Raw genomic sequence first — 16,467 nt, 5'->3', positions numbered from 1 at the left:
TACCCCTCGGTCTATCAGTTACCTTCTAGCCACCAGCCCATCTCCTCGGGGACATGTTCAAGGTCCTTCAAGGGAAGGAGGCAGCTGGCTGAGCCATCGAGTGCCCACCTGCCTGGCCCGTCCCAGACCCTTACCTGTGAACACCACGCCCAGGTCGGAGCTGCTCATCTCGATGCCCTTCTGCTGCAGGCGCGTCAGGTCCACCTCGAGGCTCTCCTGCTCTCGGTTCAGGTCCTCTCCCTCCACGGTGACCTCACACGTGTCCAGGTCGTGCACAATCTCTTCGGACACCAGGGACTCTTGAACTGCAAAGATAGCCAGACCAGACTGGGGAGCCTCGGGTGGCTGGTCCCGTCGGCTCCGATCAGGACACCCTACTGCTATCTGGCGAGGGAGGTAGGGCAGAGGGGCTTCGGCGTCGGTGAGGGGTCAGCCGAGTCCAGCGCATGCATCACCAGGAAGCCGGCGGCAGCAGGTGAGCGCCCCTGGCCAGCCTCATGTCTTTACTCTCCTTACGCTCACGCAGCCAGGCAGAGGGAAGATGCCACCTGACCTTGTTCTCGGGCAGAACCAGGCTCCACAACAGTAAGACAAACGGTCAATCCCCAGAGCCCTCCATGCCAAGGAGCCCGGGGACTCAGTGTCGGCGGGGCTGTTACCTGTGGGGTCCTCGTCCCCGTCGTGTTCGGGCTCCACTTCCCGAGTGATGGTGCTGATGATGCGAAGCTCGGGGAAGAGGAACACGCCCTCCGGGCTCTCGAATTCAGAGGCCGCCCGCGCAAAGTGGTGGACGCCGCTCAGGCTGATCTTGGGCTCCTCTGGCTGCAAAACCATCACGTAGCTGTCCACTGGGGGGATGGAGATGCAGGGGGCCTCGTTGAAGCACCTGCCAACGAGAAACGGAAGAGGGGCAGGGCGTTAGAGCGCTGGCTTTGGGGACGACTCGGAGAGAGAGTGGCCCTCGTAGGACACAGGCACACGGCTCACGGGCAGCATTCAAACCTCTCACTCAGACTCTGTCGAGAGAAGGCCCAACTTTTTGAAAAGCTCAATGAGACGTGTTTTCTTCTGGCTGTTTCCGTCGGGAATTAGGACATACTTGACTGCGCTGGTGATTTTGAGTCTCCGAATCCCAGGTGTGGGGAACTGGCGCGAGTTCAGGTAGGAGATGTGCTGCATGGCCTTATCCAACTCTCCGATGTCCTCTCCCTCCAAGGTCAATGCCGAGTGGCTGGGGTTCACTTGGATCTGAAACCAGGTCGAGGGGAGAGGGGAGGAGGTAAGGTTCCATCTGCAGGAAGCTGAGGGAGTGGATGCTCTGGGCAGAGGGGATTCGCTTGGGACCAATGTGAACTGGTAACATGAGAAAGAAATGCTTGCAAAATTCCAGATCAGGAAATCCGCTCTAAGAAGGTGGCCCTCTCTAAAGCTGAGAGGAAACACAGGAGGCTCCTGTCAAGTGAGGAGGGCGAGACCTGCTTGCAGCAGGCAAGCCCAATTCTAGGAAAGGACACGGTGGACAGGAGAGGGTCTGCGAAAACAAGGGCGGAAGGGCCTCTAGGAACAGGGTTCTCGGCCTTCCTCACGCCGCGACCTTCTCACACAGTTCCTCATGGGGTGGTGACCCTCAAACATAACATTATTGTCGTTGCTACCTCATCACTGTCATTTTGCTACTGTTATGAATCGGGCGACCCCTGTGAAAGGGTTGTTCGACCCTCAAAGGGGTCACAACCCACAGGTGGAGAACTGCTGCCCCAGGAGATGGACGCCCGGCTCCAGGGGCCACAGAATGGGCTCAGAGCAATCTCTGCCCGTGCTCACGAAGGCGGGGCGGGACCAGGCCCCGTTTCCTTTCACTCTGCTGTGCACGCGGACCAGGAGTGAGCCATGACTCGTGGGAAAGAACACGCACCATTTCTCAAGTGCAAACCTAGCCATCGTTCCTTGTCCGGACGGCCGTGATTAGCGGTTTACTCCTTAACTGTTGTTCGGTGCCATCAAGCTGGTTCCGACCCCCAGAGACCCCACACACAACATAACGAAACCCGGCCTGGTCCTGTGCCATCCGCACAACTGTCCCTGTGCCCGAGCCCAGTGTTGCAGCCACGGTGTCGGCCCACCTCCTCGAGGGCCTGCCTCTCCTTCGGTGCCCCTCTACCCTACTTAACCTGATATCCTTCCCCCTGACGACCTGTCCACAGCATGTAAGAGCCAGTCTCGCCATCCTTGCCTCCAAGGAGCACCCTGCCGTATTTCCTCCAAGACAAGACTGGTTTGTCCTTTGGGCCGTCCATGGGCATTCCAATGTTCTTCTCCAGCCCCGAGCTCAAGTGCATTATTTCCTCAATGCCGGCTAAGTAAGCGGTCGACATCCTGGCCAGGGTTACCTTCAGGCCCTTGCTGCTGTCTTCTAGGACTTGCAGGTCTAGCCCCTCCTTGCAGGTATATAGACAATCGATGACCTTCTTATCAGCGACTTTCCCAGAGCGGATTGTGAGGCCAGCCAGGTTCCCTCGGAAAAACTGAGTCATATGCAGGTCACCACCTTTGGGAGGGGGAAAAAGTGAGACGTTACAGGGGCAGCCAGAGCCTTCTGCTTCGCTTCCCTATGCAGTGTTACCGGTGGTGGTGGTGGCGGCGGCGTGATGGATGGACATGCACGTTAGTTCACACCAAACCCTGTTAGCCTTGCGGTCACATGGAAGCAATGAAGAAATTAAACTGGATGATCATGCAGATGGCCTGGCGGGAAGAAGAGGCGGGGTCCCTGGCCTACGCCCTGAAGCAGGTCCTGTGAGTGTCCCCTCACAACTGGCCACCCGCTGGCCAGGACAGGCTGCACCTGCCACCGCCTGGTGCAGAAGGCCGATGCCTAGCACTGGGTCAGCAGTGGCTCCCTCCCTTCTCGGCTGGGCCACACTGTGGCCGCTCTTTCTGGCTGAGCAGACTTGGGGGAGGGGCACAAATTGGGAATGACCAAAGCAACAAAGATAGGACCCAAATGCTGCTTAACGGGCATCCTTCAAGTCTCCACTGACAGAGGCTGACGGGGGAGAGGGTAATCCGAAGGGAAATCCAATCTTGAAAGGCTCCTGGGCCAGTGAGCCCAAAAGGGTGAAGCGACCCCGATTCTAAGCTGATGGAAAAGGGGGGAGATTCTCAGCAGCTGGTCTCCTGTCCCCATAAGGACTTTAGACCTTGGGTGCTGGTCATCGCTGGGGTGGGGGGGGGAGGAGGCTTCTACCAATATTAAAATCAATACAAGCCTTTCCTGTCTCCTGGTTCAGCCCCAGGAGACCCACCGGTTGATGCCTAACCCCCGTCCCCCAACTTTCCCTGGAGAGGTCAGCAGGCCCTCATGCAGCGGGGTCAAGGCACAATATGATTCAGGAAAACGGAAGAGTTCCGTTAGTGCAGCGCATCAGCGAGCCCAGAGCCCCCGTCAATCAGGCTGGGATTCAAGTGGTTGGAAGGGGTCCCATGGGGCAGTGGGAAGCAAGATGCAGAGACAAAGACAGCAGCTCAAATGTGTGGGAGGCAAGATGGGGCCGGGCATTTCATGCGCAACATGGAATGAATCAATGTCTTTGTAAGGGGACCGTGAGCGTGAACTGGAGGGAAGGAACCCAGCCACCTGCAGGGGCCATGGCCACGGGCTCGGTCTCATTGTCAGTCTCAAGTCCTGAAAGCTCTGCGGGAAGCAAGACAAAGACAACAGAGCGGTACCAGGTTAGGGCCTTCACACTGGACAGGGCTGCCCGGCACACAGAGGGACCCGCCCACCCTGCCCTCTTGGGGACAGGCTCCGCCCAGGCTAATGCTCACCCATGGCCACCTCTTCCCAGGACACATCTAGGCGTGATCCCATCTTCCCACACCCTCTGGGCAAGTGGCCCTGAAGACCTGCCCCACCCCGTCCCCTCCTGGTAAAGTACACAATTCACAATGCTTACAAGCTGCCAAGAGCTAACCAGAGATTCCAGAAGGAGGGGGGTGCTCTTCTTTGAGGTGATCCAAGGTGGAGGGCAATAACCATAGGGCCTCACCCTCCCTGGGCCCCATGCACCCCAGCATGCAGACACACACACACACACACACACACCCATGTCCGCTCACAGGTCTGTTTCTTGGTCAGTTCACCTAGGGGATGGAATTCCATCCTCTCCTATCCATCTCAATTACCACGAAACCAGCCCCAGGGGGGAACATCTGTGATTGACTGAGAGCAACAGACCTGCCCGGACTACTTCCTTTCCAATTCTCAATGCATATCCCCTTGTGTCAGATTCAAAACCACACAGACAGAGATCCACGACTAAATTCTCAATGCAGATCCCCGTGTGTCAGATTCAAAACCACACAGACAGGGGTCCATGACTGAATTCTCAATGCAGACCCCCGTGTGTCAGATTCAAAACCACACAGACAGGGATCCACAACTGAATTCTCAATGCAGACCCCCGTGTGTCAGATTCAAAACCACACAGACAGGAGTCCACGACTGAATTCTCAATGCAGACCCCCGTGTGTCAGATTCAAAACCACACAGACAGGGGTCCACGACTGAATTTTCAATGCAGAACCCCGTGTGCCAGGTTCAAAACCAGACTGACAGGGGTCCATGACTGGATGCACTGACGGCACAGCCTGTGCTGCCGACCAAGATGCACTAGGAGACTGACCGTGGCCACCGTGTGCCCGCGGTGACCATCGGCACACTTGGACAGGCAGAAAGGAAGAGACTGCAGGCATGGCGGCTGGCTAGGGTTGGTGCCTAAATAAGCCTGGCACAGGATCAGCTTGCAAAAGTCTGTACTTTTTATGGCTCAGGACAAGTCCACACCCGGCCAATGAAAATCATGAGAACACTTTCTCTGAGAGGGACGGAGACAGAGGCGCGTGGGTTGAATGCCAGGATGTGAACAAGAAGGGCGATGGTCTGTGCCTGCCAGCTGCTCTTCAGAGAGCGCCCGGCTATCACTGCGTTGAAAATCCTAAGGGGGCATCTACCCTCCGCGATGGCAGTGGGTGTGGTTTGTTTGGAGGTAGAAAAAGTAAGAGGAAGATGAAAAGGCTACTTGGTGGTGACATGAGCGGAAAGCGACGTTCACCTTAACAGAAGCAATCACACTCTCAAAATGTAACATTATCCCTTAGGGAACCTGTCCCCTTGATCACTCTCCTTTTAAAAATTTGCCAGAGATTATTGTCTAATTTGGGAACTAACTCTGACTTCGGAAGCAAGGTCCAGACCCCTAAGGGTCTGTCCTGCACTCTGTCGTCCGGGCTGACGCTGAAGAGGGCAGGCTGCTCTCAGATGCCAGCCGACTCCTTTCATTTCAGGGGATCCTCAAAGGAATCCGGAAATTGGATTTTCCTAAAAGGAGCCCATCTGTCTTGGAGACCAGGTTCTCGCATCACGCGGGCTCCCAGCAGACTAAATCCTCGACAAGCCTCCTTCTGACGGAGGCCTGCCTGTGTTTCTGTTGTTGTCCTGGTGGGGTTTCTCTTCGTATGTGTCTCTTTATGCGAAACCCAGGAGAGGTCGATCGACGGAGACAGAGGGCACTACCAGCGGAGGCTGAGGGCGATAGGGAGCCAATAATAAGCAGGACAAGGATGAAGAAAAGGTTCTCATATTGTGATAATTGCACAACTCTTTTCAACGCATTTAAATCACTGAGTTGGATGCAACGTGAACCAGATGTTGATAAAAACTGTGACACAGAACCCCACCCCTGAGCCCACGTCCTGCCTCCGAGTTCAGCCGGCAACAATATTCCACCAGGGGGCTGAGGGCCCGGGAACACGGATGGCTAAGAGTGAACGCTTATGTTCTCGAACGTTCAAAATGTGGTGCTACCTTCGGTTACAAACGCAGGCCAGCCCCACCAGAGACACCGGTGGACACCACCGACGGCCTCACACCTCGCTGTCCGTGGCTGGGGATGGTGCAAACTATAGATTCTGCTCCTCCCTACTTGGACATTGTTGGCAGTCCTCAGGCTCACTGCTAAACCTTGATTTTTTTGTTCATGAATTCGCACGCACAGGTAGTCCCCCACCTACAACACACGAAGGTTTCGAGAACCGGGCTCAGGGGTGTGTGCTGAGGGCACTTTCTGGTCCATCTTAACCCTCAGTAATGTGCACCACAGTGGCAGCATGGGATTTGGCTGACGCTGTCATCCTCCGATGCCCACGTCGGATGCTCGGAGATGGGAGGCTCAGGAACCTGTACTAAGGGGATGAGGATGAGTACTAAGACGGGGGAATGGAGGTGGGACAGTCGTCCGAAAGGGGCCCCATCGTGAGATGGGAGTAACCTGTGTAATGCGACCTCACACATTTATTCTTCTAGATTTCTGCTAACTGTTAAGGAGCCCTGTTGGTGCAGTGGGTCACGTCTTGGGCTTCTAACCACAAGGTGAGGAGTTCAAAACCACCAGCCACTCTATGGGAGAAAGAGGAGGCTTCCTACTCCATGAAGAGTGACTGTCCCAGAAACCCACAGGGGCAGTGAGCGGAATATACCCAGAAGGGACGGCAGGGAGTCTGGTTCATCCCCAGGAGCCCTGGTAGGGTAGTGGGTCACTGTGTGAGCACTAACCAGAAGGCCAGTGGTTTGACCCCATCAGCTAGTGCATGGAAGAAAGATGAGGCTGTCCAGCCCTGTAAAATTTTAAAGTCACGGTGTGGCAGTGACGGTATCTCCTGTCGACTTGAGGAAGGGGTGGGATCTAGCCTGTTAATCAGGTCACAGCTTGGCTACCTCAGCTCACAGAGGGCTTCTGCTTTGTCTCCCTGCTGATAAGCCACATGGAGCTATGCTGATAAGAGCCAGAGCCCTGGAGCTGGAGGAGCCACGTGGAGACCTATGCCAGCACTGAGATGCTTCCACCACCACTGGATCCACAAGACTTTCCACCCACTGCCCTGTGATCTTCCTGCATTTGGTGTCATTGCATGTATTGTGTGACTCTGAAGAGGAATTTATAGACTAGTATCAGACATAGCGGCTATTATCAGACTTATGGACATGATTGGGACTGGGCTGGGATGTTTTCTCAATATACAATTGCTCTTTTATATAAAGCTCTTTCTTATACACATGAGTCTCCCTGGATTTATTTCTCTGGTCTACCCAGACTCACATACGTGGAAGTGCAGAGAGGCCATTCTACTCTGTTCTGCGGGATCGCTGTGAGTCAGAATCCACTGGATGGCAGTGAGTGAGCTTGCTTGTTTGGGGTCCTGCCTTTTAGGAGCCATGGTGGCACTGCCAGGTAAGTGGTGGGCTGCTAGCGGCTAGGTTGGCCCAAACGACAGGAGAAAGACAAGGCTGTGTGCCCCATAAGGTGCGCTGCCTCAGTTCCTCGGATCAGAATCCACTGGGTGACAGGGTGCTGGTGCCTCTGACATCCTGGGGGCTTTTATTGTCTGCATTGAAAAACAACAATTCTGAGAAGGGGTCCAAATGCCCACGGGGCCATCCAGGGGACCCCTGGTCTGGTGGTATAGAGACGGGTCCCAAATACTGGCCTCCTGGGCTCAAATCCTCCCTCCGAGACACATCAGCCATGAGCCACGTTACTTCATGTCTCCAAGTCCCGGGGCTGCGGGTGTGAACCAGGAGAAGGCGAGCTTCTAGCTCGTGTGGTGTGGTGGGCCACGGGGTCGACCCCGGCTCCCAGCGGCCCTTGTGCACGGGGTCACTGTGAAGACTAAATGAGGTGACGTATGCAGTCAGCACGCAGCCAGCTCGCCTTCTCCACTCGGTAAGCATGCAAGTGAGCTGCGCTGCCTGTCAGCATGGCCCCGAGGGTCTCTTCAGAAACCCAGGCCTCTCACACGCTCCACGGGGGAAAGACAGCCCCGGCTTGTCCCCGTTTACCCCTTGGCAATCTGACTTCCGGGGCATCTTCCTTGAGGAAGGTCAGCAGTTCCTTCCCAGGGGCCCCACCGGGCGACCGGCCAGGCGCTCCACATGCCGGCGAAGCCCCCAGCTGTAGTTGTGCCAAAAGCCCCGGTGTCTCTCGGGCGGCTGTCTCTTGGCCCTTGGAAGCTTGTCAATGAACAGTTCATTTACCCAGCAGTCCCCAATTACGCCCTCCCACTGGGCAGGGGTGGGTGTGCTTCTGTCCCAGGCCACACCTCCGGGGAGCCCATTAAGAGCTACGCTAGAACTCAGCGCCAGTGGAGTCCCCAACAAAACAGAGGGTGAAGAAACAAGGGACAGGAGGTCGGGACCCCTGTGACAGTGCATTCCCAATGATAAGGTAAAACGCCAGGCTTTAATTTCTGGCATCGGGGATGGGGCCGTCGACGGTGTTACCTTGCCAACAGGCTCCAACCACGAGCTGGGTCTCTATCCGGGACGGGTGAAGCGGGTAATCCGCCATGACGGAGAAGGGCTCGTGCTCGGCGCCGTCCAGGTGCAGCGTCACGCTGGGCAGCTCCACGTTGAGGACATAGTGGTGCCACTCACTGTCGCAGACCTACGGGAGGCCGAGGGGCGGGACGGTCAGCCTTCCCCCTCATCCAGAGGCACAGCCATGAGGCCGGCACCGCCAGACTCGGGAGACTGGTTGCCTAGGAAGGATGCCGGTCTCCTTACAAAAGATCTGTCAAAACTTTTTGCAACAGAACAGGAAAACATTGTATAAATACATATCACCAGATGGGGCCAAGGAAACTCCACCCCTGGGGATTTCAAACTGGTTCATGCAGGTAGCTCACCCATCGTATTATGGGGGGCCGGCAAAAGGGAGCTGCCCAGTTCTCTTCTGCAGGAGCTTGACACCCCTAAATTTTCCTGCCAGCAGATAGGAACCCCATCCTCCAACAGGCCTGCCTGCTAACTGGCCATTCCACTTCGCGAGGGCAGTTCACAGCACCTCAACCACAGAACGAGGCAGTAAAGCCTGCTCTCCTCACCCTCTCCCTGCCCCCAAGTCCATGCTGAGGGTCTAGGGCAGGTAAGCCTGACCAGAGCTCAGCCGGCACTGCGCCCGGGGAGCAGTTACTTCTGTGGGTCACAAACGAGGACCTCCCCTACCCTGCCCAAGCCGGTCCGAGGCCCCTTTGCACTCGGTCTCGCGTGGTTTGGGTCGATTGAGGAAGAGGCCGACACGTCAACAGAGAGGCAGAAAAAGCAAGAGTGTGGTGCCTGCCTTCCAATCAGGTTCTAAAGCAACATACTGCTTAAGATACGTGTATTGCCCGCTTTTAGTGAGAGTCCAAAAATCTTAGCCAATGGGACCGGAGACTTGGAACAGATCCTGAACATCCTAGGGAAGGCAGGAGTGGTCCCGTGACACCCCTGCCCCTGGAGGGCGCCTTGGAGGCAAACTCCCAACTTCTAAGGAGTGAAGCCCCCATGCTGATGGGGACTATCTGTCCTTTCCAAATGAGGGAGGGCACACAAGCCCAGCGGTTAGCCAGACGGAGCTAAGTGCAGGCTGAAATGCCTCCTGGGAACAACCTCTGGCATACCAATCCACAAGTCATGTGATGCCCCTAGTTTTGGGGTTGTTTTTTTTTCCTTCTCAACTGCAGGTGTCCACGGGATTAGCAATGCAGCTAAACCCTAGTTGTATTCCATCACAACCCACCTACGTATGCTGACGAGAGAGCAGCAGAATCAGCCTAGTTGTTCCATGTTCTCCAAAAACTGCCTGACTGAAAGCCAATGCCAGACATCTACAACAAGACCAGTAACATGGTCATCCCAGGATGAAAGGTGAGGACAGACACACCCTGAGGGCCACAGCCCCCGCGAGTTAGTTAGCATGGGCCCGGGGCGGGGGTGGGGGGGTGGGCATGGGGGGCAGGTAGCAGGAAGGCTCCGTCTGGATGGACCTGAGATGAAGAGAGCCTGCAGAGAGCCCACGGTACTCCCTGGAAAGTGCCAGACCATGGGAGGTGGCAGCTGCGGCTGATGCACACTGAGTGACAGGTGGACAGACCCAGGCGGCCCTGGAGGGGCTGTGGTTAGACACCATCCGGGGAAAGAGGTGGCAGTTGGCTTCCGTACGGACTGCTGCCTAGGTCCCCCTGTAGGGTAGCTCTGCCCTGTCACCTGGGGTCGTTGTGAGTTGGGGCTGACCTGACACCCCTACCACTGCAGGTTTGTGACAAAGCTGGTGGGCTACAGCAGCCCGGAGCCTGAGACTCCTCCAGGCTACTCTTGGAGGGCAGTGCCCGAGGGGAGGGGGCGCGAATGCTCAACACAGACTCAAACAGCAGCACAGGGCACTGGGACGAGGCCACAGTCCTGAGAGAAGAGGCTGCTGCAGAGAGGGGTGGGAAATGGCATTTTTTCACATTTCAGGAAAGCAACAGCAGAGGGGGCTCAAGAGCCAGAAAGCTGGAGACGCCATGCTGGTCCTGACCAGCCTCATTGGAAAAAGAATTTTTTTTAAGTATAAGAAGGACATCATGCTTGGTAAAAGCAACAAAACCCACCAACCTCACTGCCACTGAGTCGATGCCAACTCACAGTGACCCTCCAGGGGGCCAGGCTAGAACCGCCCCGTGAGCTTCTGAAATAGTAACTCCATGGGGCAGGAAGTGCCATCTTTTCCTATGCAGTGGCAGGTGGTTTTGAATTGCTGACCTTGCATTTAGCAGTCCAATTTGTAACCACTATGCCACCAGGGTGCCTGCGGTTACAGCAGGTGGCCAGGGTGGACAAGGAGGGCTCTCGACAAGGGGGCTGTCACAGTGGCGATCAACAATGGGCTCGAGCGTAAGAACAACGGGGAGGCCGGTGCAGGGCTGGGTCCCGGGGTCGCTGACTAACCACCACCACCACCACCACCGGGAAAATGACCTTCCTGTGGGAACAGGGCCTGGTCGATGGAGAACCACAATTAAGTCTCATATAAACATTTTACAAGGAAAGAGAGAAGTAAGGAAAATCACATGCCCGAGGACAATGGAAGCAAACCGGAAAGAGAAGAACTAAGGGCCGTAATCTTGCGCATCAAAGATGCCCCCAGCTATTAAGAAGATACCACAACGCATGAAAGCACACCGCGACTCAGAAACGGGGGGTGGGCAGCAGGAGAGAAGGCAGCGGAAACGGGGGACAGGTGAAGCACATACCGCACACCGTCACACAGAGGAAGTCCCAGAGAAGAGAAGCAAACCAATGGCAGAGAACAGGGACTGAAACTTTAACAGTGGTGCCATCAGTCTATTTTCTAACTCTCCCGAAACAGCAGAACACCTGGAAGCTGCACCCTGAAAAAACAGCCTGTGTGGGGAACCGACTCAGGACCAGCAGCACATTCACAAAACTACCTCGAGGGGAAGAGAAATTCCTGGGGCACACGAGCAAACTGAGCGACTCTCTGCCAAGGGGCAGGAACTCAGGCGGATTGTGAGCATTCAGTAGCCACATTTTATGTCGGAGAACGATGGGAAGCCATTCTCCTTTCTCGTCCGTCGTACACATGAACCAGGGACTTTGGCCTTCAGTATAAGGCCAAAGATACACTGAAACCGGCCCTCAGGGTAAAGCCCTCCTGTTAAAAGCCATGGAAGCAAGAATGGTGGTTCTCACAAGCCCTTCCAAGCTCACAACTCACACATCCCAAACGCAACCAGAGCCAGCGTCACAAGACCGCGGGCACAGAGCAGGGAGGCTCAAAGCTACTTAAGTCGCTAAGAAGGAACAGCCGGGCATGCACCTCCCGACGGAGGACAGAAATGCCACCCCCCAAGCAGTCTTGCCAAGACACACAGGCAAACCTGAATCGGACCAAGGCTTCCAATCCCTCTACCATCCTACAGGGCATAGAGAGGGTAGATGGAGCCCTGGTGGCATCATGGGATATATCCTGGGCAGCGGTTCAAACCCACCAGCCACTCCTTGGGAGAAAAATGAAGCTCTCAGTCCCCATAGAGATTTTCCGCTCCAATTAACCACGGGGGCAGGTCCACCCTGTCCTACAGGCTCCCTGGGGACCAGGGTCAACTCGATGCAGCGAGTTCAGTTTGGCTTTTGTTTAAAGAGGACACTCATGTCAGAGGACTCGTGGGGGTTACAGCCAGACAAAGGGAAGAAGAGGAAGACGGAGGGACTCTACAGACTGAAAAGATAGGAAAAAAAAAATCTCTAAAAGTTTATCGGGGAATCACAGTGGTGGCCCTTATTTGGACCCTGATTCAAACACCAGTGAAAACAAAAATGCTTTTGCGAGAGCTTAAAATGTGAACCTTGACTGGGTATTGGATACGAAGGAGTGCTTACTTGTTAAGCTGTGAAAAGGGTCCTGAGATTTTGGTTATCTTTTAGAGATAAGGAAATGTTTAGAAATAAATGGTTGCCTCCCCCCCACTCCCCCAGGATTTGCCTGAGCATTATTAACGGTGGGGCAGGTGGGCAGACTGAAGATGACAGGAGATCCAACACAGGGGTTCACGGGTTCGTACACGGGGGATTGCAGTCATCCTGCATGAGCTGAAGGGTGACACAGCAGGTCATCAGTCTTTCAACTCGTGTTCTTCACGAGTCCCACTTTCTCCCTGTGTCTGCTATTTCCATTCCTCCTCTCCTGACCCTCTGTCGCTGGGTAACGGCTGCCCTTTGGATCTGAAATGGTTGATTGTTCCAGCACGGGGTGAATGCAGTTCCTGACCTGAAGGGGTACCAAGGGCCATGGTCTTGGAGGTGCCATCCGTCACTACAAAACTCGAGAGCCCAGTCTTTCTTACAATGCCGTGTCCAGCCCCACTGTTCCTCCCACTCCATCCAGGGCCTTCCAAGAGGACCCCTTTGTGAGCACCGGGAGTGGCAGCCGGGGCCCAAGTAGCCTTCTTTCTGGCGCAGGGTGGGGAGACTGCGGTTTGTGGGGTCCGTCAGTCCGCTGCTGCACTAAAGGTTTCCCTGCGCCTCCTGTTCTCATCGCACTTCTCCCCACATGGGGAGAGACCAAGAGTTGCACCTCACAAGCTTTTAAGACTCAAGTCACTACTTAACGTATTAAGAGAGCACTGTCTATGTGGACTGTTATACCGATCTACCTTGGTGTCCCCTAAGGCTATGGTCCTGATCACGGGGCTATTCTTTACACCACTCCGCCGACTTCCATAGATATTGTCCATAAGGAAGTTAAGAACCGCTGACGTGCAGACGATGGTTTACAGCAGGCCTGCACCTGCAACGCCTCCTCCACGCTGCAAAACACTTCTCTGACCTCTCTTTGGTTTCTGGAGGGGGGGAGGAGCTTTTTGGTGTCAGCAGCCCCTGAAGCTGCCCCATTGCCTCGAAGGGCCATTTCTGACGTGCTAGGAGTCTGGCTCCAGCATGTGCAGGAAGAGCGGCGTTACAAGACAGGCCACTGCTGGGAGGGATGTGGGGTCCTACTGCTCAAGAGCAGAAGACGTCGATGCAGCCAGGTGTGCAGTGTCTGCCAGACCGCCGGCTCCTTACAACAAAGGTTTTTTTTAAAAATCCCAGGATGCTGCAGAGGTGCTCAGACCATGTGGGCACTGGGTCCAGAAGCTGAGGCCCTAAATCACGGATAAATGAATGCAATGGCTCTAAGTGAATGTGCTCGCTTCGATAAAGGATAACGCTTTTTGAAAACATACCCTTCACTCACGTCAACATGTTAGGTTTAAAAGACACCCCCCAACAGAACTTAGGCTGTGGGTGGACTGGCATGAAGGGGATTGAATTTGATTGAATTTGCTTTCCTTTTGCACACACACACACCACCACCACCACCACCCTCAGCCCACCAAAGGGTGCTGCGGCCCTCATCAATGGTCTCTCGGAAGCCCCGATCGCGAGCGCGTTTTCCATTCCCTCACCTGGCTCAGCTTCCAGTGGAACTCTGCTGGCTTGTACTTCTTCTCCTCGGCAGGGTCCTGGCGGAGGAGGAAAACGAGCCGGCAGCCGTGGACGTAGAGTGAATAGTGGTGCCGGTTCATGTCTACAAAGACAGGGCCTCTGTAAGTGGCCAATCCAAGGCCCAGGGGGGAAATCAGTGGCTGGTCTCGTGGGTTTTGAGACACGGCTTTATCTGCACAGATCACGCGTCTCCACGTGGGCCTAGGCAGGGCTTACAAGCACATCCATGTAGGTTTTACTGGCACGTGAGGTCCAAGATCACCATGGACAGTCCTCTGATTAAAGTCCACGAATACTGAAGCTGTCCTGTAAGGACACGGCCCCGCACGACATGCAGAATGGCGTGAACCAACATGCAGGCTGTCTGGCGCCTTGGGGAGAGGACACTGAGCCTGTGCCCAGGGGCCGGGGCAGCGACAGCGAGTGGCCAGGACAAGTGGGAGAGCATGACACCGGGCACAGGGAAACGTGCCTACCTGTTTTGTCCGAGCTGCACAGAATGGTCTCCTTCGTCCTGCTGAAAGGCCCGTGCCGCATCCACACCGAGATCGTGAAGGGCTCTCTGGGGTGGACGGCGACGATGCCGTCTGGGATCCTCACCGCCTGTGTGCCGTTGAACTCGAACACTTGGTCGCTGTCATGGCCGTTGTCGGTGGGGAGGCCAGCGGTCCAGTTCAGGGCGCTGCTCGGGGAGGGCAGCAGCTCGGCGGGGCCCGGGGCGGCACCTGGAATACAGCGGGCTGATCACAACGTCGGAGGAGAGCCCGGAGAACGTGGGACGGCAAGGTATCCGGCGGCTGCTTCCCGCTGACGCCTCCTTGGAAAGTAGAGACTTTGTGACCGAGAAAGTATCACTGCCCACGGTTTATGTTTGTTTTCTTTTAAGAAAAGATGTTACCAAAGAAGTGCACCCACCATTAGTGATTAAGTATAAACGCCTCTAATCCTTTCCTCAATAAACATGTACACATAAATCTGTTTATAAAAGCAAAGTCATGGTGCCATATGTGTGCCCAGCAATTGCCTTCTACAGACAAACAAAAAAGTTCCCCACACGTGGATCTCGACCATGGTGCCCCGTGGGGCTCAGGGCAGAACTGCACTCCCCCCTGGGGGGCTCAGTGGCTGGTTTTTCCAAAGCTCATCTCACCAGGCCTTTCTGCCAAGGGCCTCTGGGTGGACTTGAACCTCCAGCCCCTCCATCAGTGAAGGGCAGTGTGCTAACCACCTGCAGCACACATCGACATGAAAGATCATTTCACTTTGGGGGGCCCCCAGCATCATTTAGACGGAGCCCTGGTGCTGCAGTGGGTACAATGTGGGCTGCTCACCCACAAGGTCGGCAGTTTGAATCCAGCAGCCCCTCCTCAGGAGTCAAAGCTTTCTACTCCTATGAAGATTTCCAATCTCAGAAACCCAGAGGGCCAGTCCCACCCTGTGGAGCTACGGGGTCACTGTGAGTCGGCATCAACACTCTGGCAGTGAGAACATCATCTGATTGGCCTGAGTACCATTTGGCTGTAGAGACGCTCATTTATTTCCTGTCCCTCCGTGGCAGATGCCGGCATGCTCCATTATAAGCCTCACCTGGATGAGCAGTGCCACTGTGATAATTAGGATAGGTAGCTAGATACTGAATTGCTCAAAAAGCATGAAGACAAAAATGTTTTAAAACAACTTTTGTTCCATGTTGCCAAAGCTCAATTTTTCTCTTCAGCTTTTTCCTCACAAAGATGCATGCCTCGGCCTTTCTGGGACTGGTCCTGGTCGCTCCATCCCGAAGAACACATGACTTGGCTGGGCCACCTGCTCACAGAGGCTTCAGTTCTAGTCCCCGCTCTGCTACTTCCTGAAAGTCTGGCCAGGGCCGGTTAGGGGACCTCCTCGGGAAGAACACACTCCACACACACAGCCTGGGGGGCAGCTGTCCCCCACAAACGCTGACCTCACCGCGACCCTACAGGACACAGTAGCACTGCTCCTGGGAGCTTCCGAGACAGACTCTTTATGGGAGTAGAAAGGATCGGTTAGTAGGTTTGAACTGCCGACTGCCCGCCGGCAGCACCAGGGGCTCCTTATCCAAGGGCAGGGTGGGACAGTGCACCCTGCAAAGGGGCCTTCCGGCAGCTCTTGGGTCAGAAGATGCTCCTGCTTTCAGAGCGGCCACCCAGGAGACCCATTCTTCCTCATCCTCTCCATCTTCCACCGGAAAAGCCCGCACCTGACCTTGCTCTCAATGAGGCAGCCAGGAAAGTGTCCCTGATTGCAGGGACAGAGGGAGTCTTTGGGGGTCCCATTCACAGAATTCCAGCTCTCCATGTTCCCACACCAGGCCTGTGGCACCTTCTGTTGAGATGAGGTGAGATACAGGTATGCTTAGTTTTGTTTTTCTACTTCATGTTCGCTGAAAGCTACTGGGCTGCCTACGTTTAAAAAGAAATCCTTAAATAAGCATCTCATCTCATTGCATTCTCCTAAAACTCAGGCGCATGGTGGCGATTCAGAAGATTCCCAACTCGATGGCAGTGGGTTTGGTTTTCGGGGTGCACCTGAGGGGCACATTCACTTTCTTCAAACACTGGTTCCTCATCTCGTGGCAG

The 16,467-nt window shown here is 55.2% G+C and overlaps 1 protein-coding gene across 1 annotated transcript in view; it reads right to left on the bottom strand.

Moving 5' to 3' along the window:
- Positions 1 to 16,467, bottom strand: part of CLSTN1 (calsyntenin 1) — a 106,983-nt gene that overhangs the window by 4,199 nt on the left and 86,317 nt on the right. The window contains exons 8-16 of the mRNA XM_045299205.1: positions 15,917 to 15,972; positions 14,344 to 14,592; positions 13,828 to 13,949; positions 8,339 to 8,501; positions 3,638 to 3,694; positions 2,391 to 2,548; positions 1,100 to 1,248; positions 660 to 886; positions 79 to 305 (exon numbers count right to left, since the gene is read on the bottom strand). Coding sequence (XP_045155140.1) covers positions 79 to 305; positions 660 to 886; positions 1,100 to 1,248; positions 2,391 to 2,548; positions 3,638 to 3,694; positions 8,339 to 8,501; positions 13,828 to 13,949; positions 14,344 to 14,592; positions 15,917 to 15,972 — 1,408 coding nt within the window. The remainder of the gene's footprint in view (positions 1 to 78; positions 306 to 659; positions 887 to 1,099; positions 1,249 to 2,390; positions 2,549 to 3,637; positions 3,695 to 8,338; positions 8,502 to 13,827; positions 13,950 to 14,343; positions 14,593 to 15,916; positions 15,973 to 16,467) is intronic.

The sequence above is a fragment of the Echinops telfairi genome, unplaced genomic scaffold (assembly GCF_000313985.2).
Source record: "Echinops telfairi isolate 266 unplaced genomic scaffold, ASM31398v2 ScPeMD7_7457;HRSCAF=8495, whole genome shotgun sequence".
In the NCBI taxonomy this organism is placed as follows: Eukaryota; Metazoa; Chordata; class Mammalia; order Afrosoricida; family Tenrecidae; genus Echinops; species Echinops telfairi.
The sequence above is the reverse complement of the archived record's forward strand: the minus strand, read 5'-3'. Positions and strand labels throughout refer to the sequence as shown.